The 11570-nt window shown below is 44.1% G+C and overlaps 1 protein-coding gene across 1 annotated transcript in view; it reads left to right on the top strand.

Moving 5' to 3' along the window:
• Positions 1-8799: 8799 nt before the first annotated feature.
• TPP1 (tripeptidyl peptidase 1) overlaps positions 8800-11570 on the top strand; it is a 44517-nt gene continuing 41746 nt past the window's right edge. The window contains 1 exon segment of the mRNA XM_085856039.1: positions 8800-8885. Coding sequence (XP_085712165.1) covers positions 8839-8885 — 47 coding nt within the window. The 5' untranslated portion in view covers positions 8800-8838.

Raw genomic sequence — 11570 nt, 5'->3', positions numbered from 1 at the left:
ATGATGGGCCGAGTGGCGTTCTCTTGCGCCAAAGCTCCTTGTAGTGTTTCATACTCAGCATCATCGTCACGACGTCGTCGTGTTATAATCTTCCGATCATTTTGTCCATTTTTTCCACTTTTAACTCGTATTGATATTTATTTATATATATATATATATATTTTTTACAAGGGACTTTTGTGCTTTTTACGTTTTTATTTTACTTTCCACCTGTTTTTAAAAAGAGGTTACATGAAGCGGTCTGGTTTTACACCGCCATGTTTCGTGGATTAATGTCTGCTGACAGACCGTCACCTGCATAATAAATTCACCTGCATAATCTTTTATAATTCAGATATTTTTAATAAAATTGTAATATTACATGTTTTAAAATTAATTAGACGGATGTATTCCAAATGTTTCAATATCACAAACCCGCTCTGACACGGTAAATAGGTTTTATTCTTGAGCGGTGTATAGTCAAATAAAATACAGCTACTTGGTTAAACTGATCGCAATGGAATAGCGACTTAAACTACGAACGATTTGTGGAGATGTAATGAAGGCAACATGTTTCAGTGATCCAAAAGAGGTCACCATGATTTTTGAACTTTATTGGTCCATGACCGTTTGTGGATATATATATATATATATATATATATATATATATATATATATATATATATATATATATATATATATATATATATATATATATATAAATATATATATATATATATATATATATATATATACAGCTCTGGAAAAAATTGAGAGACCACTGCAAAATTATCAATTTTTCTGGTTTTACTATTTATAGGTATGTGTTTGAGTAAAATGAACATTTTTGTTTTATTTTATAAACTACTGTCAACATTTCTGCCAAATTCCGAATAAAAAAATTGTCATTTAGAGCATTTATTTGCAGAAAATGACAACTGGTCAAAATAACAACAAAAGATTCAGTGTTTTCAGACGTCAAATAATACAAACAAAACAAGTTCATATTCATTTTTAAACAACACAATACTAATGTTTTTAACTGAGGAAGAGTTCAGAAATCAATATTTTGTAGAATAACCCTGATTTTCAATCACAGCTTTCATGCGTCTTGGCATGCCCTCCACCAGTCTTTCACATTGCTGTTGGTGACTTTATGCGACGCCTGGCGCAAAAAATTCAAGCAGCTCTGCTTTATTTGATGGCTTGTGACCATCCATCTTCCTCTTGATCACATTCCAAAGGTTTTCAATGGGGTTCAGGTATGGAGATTGGGCTGGCCATGACAGGGTCTTGATCTGATGGTCTTCCATCCACACCTTGATTGACCTGGCTGTGTGGCATGGAGCATTGTCCTGCTGGAAAAACCAATCCTCAGAGTTTGGGAACATTGTCAGAGCAGAAGGAAGCAAATGTTCTTCCAGGACAACCTTGTATGTGGCTTGATTCATGAGTCCTTCACAAAGACAAATCTGCCCGATTCCAGCCTTGCTGAAGCACCCCCAGATCATCACCGATCCTCCAACAAATTTCACAGTGGGTGCGAGACACTGTGGCTTGTAGGCCTCTCCAGGTCTCTATCTAACCATTAGACAACCAGGTGTTGGGCAAAGCTGAAAATTGGACTCATCAGAGAAGATGACCTTACTCCAGTCCTCTACGGTCCAATCCTTTTGGTCTTTTGCAAACCTCAGCCTGGCTCTTCTTTGCTTCTCATTGATGAAGGGCTTTTTCTAGCTTTGCACGACTTTAGCCCTGCCCCTAGGAGCCTGTTTCGAACTGTCCACGCCGGGCACTTCACCCCAGCTGCCGTTTGCCATTCTTTTTGTCAGTCACTTGGTCATCCTACGGTTGTTGAGTGACATTCGAATGAGTTGGCGGTCATCCTGGTCAGTGGAAAATCGTTTTCGCCCTCTGCCAGTCTCTAGCTTTGTTGTCCCCAATGTCTGCTGCTTGACCTTGTTCTTATAAACCGCCGTCTTTGAAATTTTAAGGATGGAAGCAACGTGACGCTCACTGTATCCCTCTACCATTAAAGCCAGAATTGAACCCTTCTTTTCCTCACTCAAAACTTTTCTTTTCAACTCTTTTGGCATGGTCAATAGTTATTTTTTTGATTCCAATTACTTTTGAGGTACTACGAGCACTGTTTTTGCCATCCAGCTAGTCCTATTGCAAGAGGATAGTGATGACCACAGCAGTGGTTTTTATACTTTTCCTTGTTAAATAAAATTTGGTTCAGGTGATCACCTTATCAGTACCTCACTAAGTAGAATGAGGTGTGCCTGTGTTGGAATTCATCAGATACTGGAATGCAATGGCTGCCATACATGTGGAGATTCTGATTTAAAATTTTTTTGGAGTGGTCTCTTATTTTTTTCCAGATCTGTATGTGTATATATATATATATATATATATATATATATATATATATATATATATATATATATATGTATATATTTCTATGGATGGACGCAAATTTGGCTTACATCCGGTTAGCAACAGCCGTCGCCATTTTATCGCGGTGAAAACAACTGCTCAGCAACGATTTCAACGCCATTACTTTATGTGACATTGTTCAGAATTTTTGTTGTGTCATCCGCACAAATGTTGTTCATTTATCTGGAAAATCTTAGTGACGATGCTAAACATTGTTATGAGGTGAAATTTGATGCGATTGGGCAAGAGAAGTGTCTTCATAAGCATCCAGCAGACGTTTGGATTGACAATCCCAAGTCATGGCCACACATTAAGCCTGGTGTTTGTTTAACGGTTAAAATCTTTGAGTGTTGAGTTCGATCTCCTAGTGTGGCCGTTAAATAACACCGGGTGGGTTGACTCAGCCTGTCATCCTTTCAAGGTCTGCAAAATGAGTACCAGTTTACTGGAAACGCGCACTGCATCAGCGGCACAGCTCCGAGCAATGATGCGACCAGCAGCCACAGGCTGCATGCGAAATAATGATGAGAGCCATTCATTGAGTATGTGAACATGTATTGCTACTTGGTGGAAGCCACAGTGAGTTGTGTAAGTGATATCAGATGGATACTGATTTTTAACCATTTTCGCAACGTGAAAACTACTCCTTAGCAACGATTTGAACACCATTGTCATTTGTGATACTATTCGTAATTTTTAAATAATATTTGAAAAAAAAAATTGAAAAAATCACGAAGGAAAATAATAAGCGAAAACAAAGCAAACCTTTAAACAAATGTTTAAAGTTTAAAGCAAACCCAGCTGATGGCAACTGAGGAAAAAGTGGAGAGCTTGTTGTCAAACCTTGACTCAGACTCTGCAACCGGTCCAGACGGCATCAGCCCACGTGTCCTAAAAACCTGCTCCTCTGCTCTAGCTCATCCTCTCTCTGTTCTGTTCACCCTCTCATTTGCTCAAGGTCATCTGCCATCTGCTTGGAAATCAGCAACCATTACCGCTCTGCATAAAAAAGGTGCAAAAACAGATCCCTGCAACTACAGACCAATCAGCTTTCTCCCAATCATCAGCAAGGTTATGGAATCCATCATCGCTTCAGACATTAAGTCCTTCCTCTTCTCCAATAGCTTGATTTCCGATCATCAATTTGGTATCAAACCAGGTCACTCTACCCTGGATATGCTGCTTCTGCTCTCCCAACAATGGATGGCGATCCTTTACCCCAGACATGAAATCAGCGCCATCTCCCGAGGCATATCACTTGCCTTTGATATGGTCTGGCACCCTGCCCTGCTCACCAAACTCTCTTCCTGTGGTATCAAAGGACATCTCCACTCATGGCTCGGAGAGTTCCTCTCCTGTTGCAGCCAATGTGTGGCCCTTAATGGAGTTCTCTCGTCCATTCTTCCTGTCCAGGCTGGAGTTCCTCAAGGCAGTGTTCTGGGCCCTATTGTTTTTCTGGTTGAGTCTTTGGGCCTCTCACTCTCTCACCGCAGGCAGACCGGTGGTCTTCCTATCTTCTACCATCTCCTCTCCGGTCTCACCCCCCCTGCTATGACTGCGATATGTCCCCCCCCCCCATATTTGCGCCGGCGCTCAAGCTCCACCAGCAACCCCCTTCTGGTAAAACCAAAATCACGAATCACTGCTCACCTTCACTCTTTCATTCCTCTTTTTTCCCGCCTTTGAAATAAACTCCTTCACTCTATTGAATCCCATTTTTCCCTCCAGTCCTTAAAAACAGCGGTTCACCACCACATCTTATCTTCCCCCATCAAAAACCATGATCTTTTCTACCCCTGTTAATCCACCCCAAACCCACCTCCTTCAAATTCCCTGCTTTCCTTCCTGAAAGTCGCTGTAATGTCCATCTTGTGTACCCTGTGTTCCCCACCCCATCCTCTCCCGTCCAAAGATCTTCTCATGTCTGTACCCCACTGTGTTGTCTTTCCCTCTCCCACCCCTCTTTTACCTTGCCCCCCCCTTGTTGTGCATTGTGTTGGCTCTCATATAAGTCTCGACAATGTATACAACAACAAAAAAAGAGGAATTGATTACAATTCTACATTGCGCAGTGTTGAAGTGGAGATAGGTACAATACTGTAAACGCTGCGTCTCCCAGTTACTGCGTCATGAAGTTGTTTGTTTGGTTGTTTTTTTTTAACACACACACACACACACACACACATATACATATATATATATATATATATATATATATATATATATATATATACATATGTATATTTTTTGCAGACCCGAGGTTGGGGGCGAGAAGACCACGGGGGGGGGGGAGGGGGGAAGGGGTGGAAGCTACCCCGGATTCCCACCAGACTCTCTGGAATTGCAGGCGTCACACACGAATAATTTCATGATGCGGCGGGTCGCTAATCGACCGTGAACGCCAATGACTCGACCACGTGACTTGGAGTGCTCCGTCTAATGAATACCGTTTACCTAAAGGTCAGGTGATCTAATTACCGGGGTACACGCCCTCGGTACGCCTTGTTCAAACCGGATCACCTTACCGGATCAGATGAAGCCGAGCATAACTGCCAAGGAACGTACCGGCTAGAAAAACAGATTGTTAGGGAATAACATCCCGGCTAAGCTAGGATACAGACCATGCTGGACCAATGAAGGAAAAGACAGAAACAAGCTGGGAACATTTATACACAAATAATTTATTTACAATCAAGTGAGGAAAGGTATGTGGAACAGTAAATTGGGTTTATTATAATGTACAGCAGGGATAGCAAGGGATTTGTGGAGTGCGGCAAAAGGCAAGCAATTTACAAAAGCAGACAGGAGCAGACTTATCCCGTTATTACTTTAACAATCTTAACTTAAGCTATGACAGGCGCCATCACACACAAACACACACACACACACACACACACCCAAGGAAGATTAGACAGCCAGAAAGAAAGAGAGCAGATGAGGACAAACGGCCTCACAACACCTGGTGCGGTCAGCCGACTAACACAACCCAGTACACTTTGGGGTAGTAGGAGGGAGAAATACTGGTGTCTGAGGTGTGGGAGTGGGAGGTGTGGTGTAGTGCAATCTGGGGGGTGTCGTGTCTTGCCAGAGGAAAGTGGGATTGCAAGTCAGTAATGATGCTCTTTTGTGCGTCCAAAGGGGACGGGATAGAGGGGTGGAAAGAGAGAGGAGAGAAGATGCGTGAGGTGAAAGATCCCTAATCTAGTTGTGTATAGGTCTGCTCATGTAGCGTGTACCTCTGTGGGTCGCTCCCCTTGAGCGTTCCCACCTCGAGAGTTGGCGCGTTATCTCCAGCTTCGTCACTTTGCCGGGGCTCGTGGCAACGTGCACTCTTCACTGTCCTCAGGAATAAGCAAGTCTCAGTAGCACACTAACCACGAGTGAAGAGTCAGCAAAGGGCAGAGGCAAAGAGGAGCAGCCAACGCAGAGCCGAGAGGAGCAGAGAAGCAGAGGGCGAAGCAGAGAGGCGAAGAAGAGGGTGGGCGGCTCCACGCTCCGCCTTTTATAAGCCCCGGGTGAAGGATAGGGTGACGACCCGAAGCAATGCGCTGTGACCTGAATCCTGCTTTTCTATTGGGCCATAGTGGCCCGAGCCAGGTAGCCTCGGCTACCCAGGTTCCTCCTGATGACTTCATCTTTGCTCTTTACTTCTTCGAGTTTTTTCTTGGTCCACCATTTAATTATAAATGTACCCAGCTCATTTTTGTCATTTCCTTCATTAGTCCAGCATGGCCGCACCTTATCATAGCCGGCACGTTATCCCTTAAAATCTGCTTATTAGCCAGTGCGTACTTGGCAGTTCCACTCGGCTGTACCTGATACGGTAAGTAACGCAAGTATGTATCGAGGGTGCGATTCCCTGATAAGGCGATCACATGTTCCGAGTTAAACGGTAGTCAGACAAAGGACATTGAGTCTCGTGGTCAAATTAGTGGCGTTAGCGGTCGATTAGCGACCCACCATGACATGGACTTATTTGTGTGCAATGGCCTGCGATTCCTGGTCAGTCCGGGGAGAAACCAGGGATATCTCCTCCCTCGTTGTACCCCCGTGACCCTGGAGCTGCAACAATATATTATATTACACAGGCACCTGTAATTAGAAAGATTGCTTTGCACAGGTTTATGATAACACCTCCATGTTCAGGCTTCAAGTGAGTATGGTGCTTATACACTGCCGTGATCAAGTAATATGTATTGTGAAGATTGTATGTTGAAGTCATATTATGCTGCAAGCTAATAAGAAAAGCTGTATATTGCCTTAGTAAGTTTATCCTGTACCTCTAATCCTCCCGTTTTGGCATGATCCTTCTTTTGCTTTCTTAACTTTAATGTACCGTGTTACAAAGATTGGCATGGTAAGATGCATGCCAAAGCACTACTGGAACTCCCAAGGGAATACTTCTGTAAAGAAATATGTTAGCCTACTTTATTTGCATGATAAATAGTGCCAAATGACACCAAAAAGACCTCTGATGGGCAGAAACAAAACAGATGCAAAGAGAATGGCAGCCTTCTGGTCATCTGAGACTACAGAACAGACACAGGCTCGGGTTGAGGATCAATGTGGATCAACGTGCAAGACAAGCAGCCTTCAGGGCAGCATGTTAGGCACCCTTAGAAGGTGAAGCATTTCGATACAAGTCCAAGCGTATTTTGCAATGTCCAACATTGGTAATTCATACAAAACCATCAGGCCAACATTCTTCAATTTGTCATCCAGTAAACTATTTCAATACAAGTTGCATTGAATTTATTTGGGCATACTGGGTACTTCAGCTAGTACTCAACACATATACATTCTCGGGAACCTTACTCCATAGGCGTGATGTTATAACGACCTCACAGCCATATTTTCACACAGATTCACTCCTCTGGAACACATCCTTGGTAATCACGGTCGAGACACGTCACGGTGGTAATTGTGAATCACCCTTTAGTTTAGGCTTGACCCTTTTTCCGAGGGATCGGCTTCTTCTTCACCCAACCATAAAATCAGAGACATTCCACCACTTTTGAGTTTTCTATCCTGAGAAGCTAGGTGGACTTCTCGAAGGAGCTGAGAGCCCAGACTGGTCTTGAATCGTAGAGCCGAGTCCTGTGTACAACATAGTAGTTTTTGGACCTTTACGAACCACGGTTCGGCCAGAAGTTGCAAATTAGTGGTTCGGCCACTGGGGAAATGGAGTAAAAATTGAGGTTTCCGCATTGTTTGCACCACTCACCGAGCTTCACCCCGACGTCCGAGCGAGTCGAGACTGGTACGGTCGGCGAGAGGGGTTATCAATCGATTAGCCTCCATGGGGGCGATATATGGGGTCTACAGCATTTCCTGGGATCATATTTTGCCCTCGTGAATTACGTCATGAGGATGAGGACATACAGGCGTTCCATGTTTCCCACGCGACGACCATTGTTCAGGACTTTTCCGCACACAAGATTGCAACCTCGATCACATGACATTCCTCGTTGAATGAGACACGAATCCCTGTAACCACGCCCCCAGCATAATAACCACGCCCCCAGCATAATAACCACGCCCATATGATAACCACGCCCCTCCGTTACTAACCACGCCCCACGTGCGTCCATCCTCTGGAACACATCCCTGAGCGCGTTATAAGAGACGTGATAGTACTGATATTCGATCACACAGAAGTAAATTATTTCAGGAATTCTGATATCACGAGCATAACACATCGTGGCTTTCCCTCAAATTAATTGTTGCATTGCACATCAGCATACCGACTCAATGTGTGGCCATGACTTGAGATCGATAATCCAAACATCTGCTGTAGATCATAGATGCTTAAAGTAAGAACACCTTTCTAACCCAATCGCTTCATATTTTACCTCATAATTATATTCAGCATCATTACTAACTTATTCCAAGTGATTCTTCGACATTTGGACTGACAACACATGAAAAAATATGTACAGTCTCACGTAAAGCAATGGCGTTCAATTCGTCGCTAAGGAGTTGTTTTCACCGCGATAAAATGGCGGCGGCCGTTGCTAACCGGAAGTAAGCCGAAGTTGCTTCCACCCATAGAATAAAAAAAAAAAATTAAAGAGATACTTCCTTATTTATAAAACAGAAGCCTTCGTACATTTTGGTCGAACCAGATAAAGTTTAATCATCGATCTGAAGTGTTCCTTTATTGTTATAAGCTTTGTTTCAATGCTGAAGGGATGGTTCTGATGTTCCTGACGTTGACGCAAAACGTGCCGGCATGTCGTCATTACGTTACGCAAAACGTGCCGGCATGTCGTCATTACGTTACGCAAAACGTGCCGGCATGTCGTCATTACGTTACGCAAAACGTGCCGGCATGTCGTCATTACGTTACGCAAAACGTGCCGGCATGTCGTCATTACGTCACGCAACTACGCAATATTTTCGCGTGACATTCATCAGCTGATGTGTTGCAAGTCCCCATCGAGTTGTATTTCGCCAACAAGCGACAGGTAGATGAAATATTAAATGATGTTCTCGTTCTCGTCATATTGTGGGAATGTTTTAAAGTGTCTTCACTTTCACCGATTCGATTCGATTCAAGTTATTTGCAATGTCGACTTTGTCTTGAACCCTTTAAAATCCCAAATATACATTTTTTCCTGATTATTATTTAATTGGCTTGCGTGTTGTTGTGGTCCTATCTACTGTTTTCACCATTTTGGGTTCGTTGTTGCAAAAGGTGTTGGATTTGCCGGCCTTTTCCGTAAAAGTGAGTGTTTTCGAATAACCTTGACAAAGCAAATGTACAGGGGTATGTTCAGTTATCAAGTTTATTGTAGAGTTCTCGCCAAGTGGCTTAAGCATTCAAGCAAGCACTGCATTCGGAACCGTTGATAAGGGGAAGGCTGGCTCGGCAAGCGCTAGCTCGTTTGCTTGTTTGGTAACTGAACACATCTCTGGACATGGTTAGAATAAGATTATATATTGCATAAGATTGGGGCGGTTGGTATTACACATTTTTGAGCAAAATTACTTTGTACTAAGGCCTCAGTCACATTTGCTCCACGGCGAGGATAAGGCGGCCGTACGCCCTCTAAATTGACAGAAACGTGCGGCGGCCGCAGAGAAACTGAGGTGGCCTCAGGGTGGCCCTATGCCGTTTGGCTATATTTTACAGGCCGTAGGGTCGCCGTGGAATGAAATCGCGGAGTTATAACTTTTTTCATTTCTACGTTCGCCGTAGCAATTCGACAAGCCAAGCTATGACGTAGATGTGTTCCACGTCCACCGTACATAGGGCGTGCGGTGGGCTTGCGTTTTCCGTGTGGCTGCCGTAAGCTCTTCTCAATGAAAAATTAATTTTCCCAACCCCCCAAAAATTACGGCGGCCGCACTATTTACACGGTCGCCGTACGGTGGCCTTGCGTTCTGTGTGACTACCTGTGGGCAACGCAAGGTCGATGCATGGTTCCCCTACACCCGCCGTGCACCTTCGTACGGCCTCTGTGGCAGTCTGCGTCGACCGTGCGTCCACTGTGCGCTACCGCTAGAGATCGGAGTATAGGTGTTTGCCTATACACAGTGGTGCCCCCAGAATCCGAATTTAATTCGTTCCAGGAGGCTGTTCGGATTGCAAAAAGTTTGGATTCAAAAAACATTTTCTCAATAAGAAATAATGGAAAGTGAATTAATCCGTTCGTGGACCCAAAGAAAATCCACTTTCAGGACACTTTAAACTGAAATTCCCCATGTTTAAGGTAAAATAGGATGAGTAAATGACCTTCGGTGGCGGTGTATTGCATGTAAACTGGTACAATCGCCACATCCAAAGGCCCACACAGGCTTGAGCTCCCGGCCTGGGTTTTGATCGCTCGCGCACTCTGCGAGAGCGCTGCCCCCAGGGCAGCTCATCAAACATGATGCCCGCAGAACCACATTCAATTTCATCAAAAGCATCGGGCTGACGTAATCATGGATAATAAAAATTACAACTGGTTTTGCTGTGAAATTCAATCCTTGCCCGACAGTCCATCACGCCACGTGATCGGATTGCTTTTTTTGTTAATAATTAAAACACAAGATGATTAAAAAAAAATGAAGGTGAAAACACGAGGTGAGGCCTAAGTCACATTTGGCTCGGCACCCGGAGGGTCTACAAAATGTACGAACACTCGCAATTATAAAGCGGCCGCAGTATTTCCACGGTCACACAATGTAGCAGTCACACATGTTTTTATTTTTCGGGTAGCCGCACGGCGTGTTTATAAATTATGGAGACCAAAAACGTGGGGGTGCTGTAATTTTTTGGGGGTTGGGAAAATTCATTTTTCATTAAGAAGAGCTTACGGCAGCCGCTCGGAAAACGCAAGCCCACCATACGCCCTACGTACGGTCGACGTGGAACACACCTACGTCATAGCTTGGCTTTGTCGAATTGCTTCGGCAAGCATAGAAATGAAAAAAGTTATAACTCCGCAGTTATAATTCCACGGCGCCCCTACGGCCTGTAAAATATAGCCAAACGGCGTAGGGCCACCGTAAGGCCACCTCGGTTTCTCTGCGGCCGCCACACGTTTCTGTCAATTCAGAGGGCGTACGGCCGCCTTATCCTCGCCGTCGAGCAAATGTGACTGAGTACTTCCACCGACGAACTGAATGAACAAAGCGCGAAGATGCGGGTCGAACAGGTGGGGGAGACACGTGAACAAACAGGAACGCCACGTTGTGTTCGGTTTTTTTTTTAATGTATTGGGTTTTTAGGGCCAAACTTTCTCAAAAAAATTGTTCGGATTCCAATTTGTTCAAACAGCTTGGCCGTTCAGATTCTGGGGGCACGACGGTATATTATAGTTATAGTATATTCACTTATATATATATATATACTGGTATATTTTTATTTCAGTAAAAAAAGGACTGGTATATATACCCACTCGTTACCTGGCCGCACGTTCGCCTTAGGCCCCCCTGCGGTCGCCTTGCGGGCACCTTGAGGTCTCCTTGTGTCTGCCTTGAAAATTATATTGCCGCTGCAGCGACGCCCTAAGGTCACCGTGCGACATCAAATCAAAGACCGTACGGCACCCCCACGTTTTTGGTCTCCACAATTTATAAACACGCCGTGCGGCTACCCGAAAAATAAAAACATGTGTGACTGCTACATTGTGTGACCATGGAAATACTGCGGCCGCCGTAGA

Source organism: Eptatretus burgeri, chromosome 15 (genome assembly GCF_056783735.1).
Source record: "Eptatretus burgeri isolate ZD-2024b chromosome 15, Ebu_testis_v1, whole genome shotgun sequence".
In the NCBI taxonomy this organism is placed as follows: domain Eukaryota; kingdom Metazoa; phylum Chordata; class Myxini; order Myxiniformes; family Myxinidae; genus Eptatretus; species Eptatretus burgeri.
This window is presented reverse-complemented; position numbering and strand designations above follow the sequence as displayed.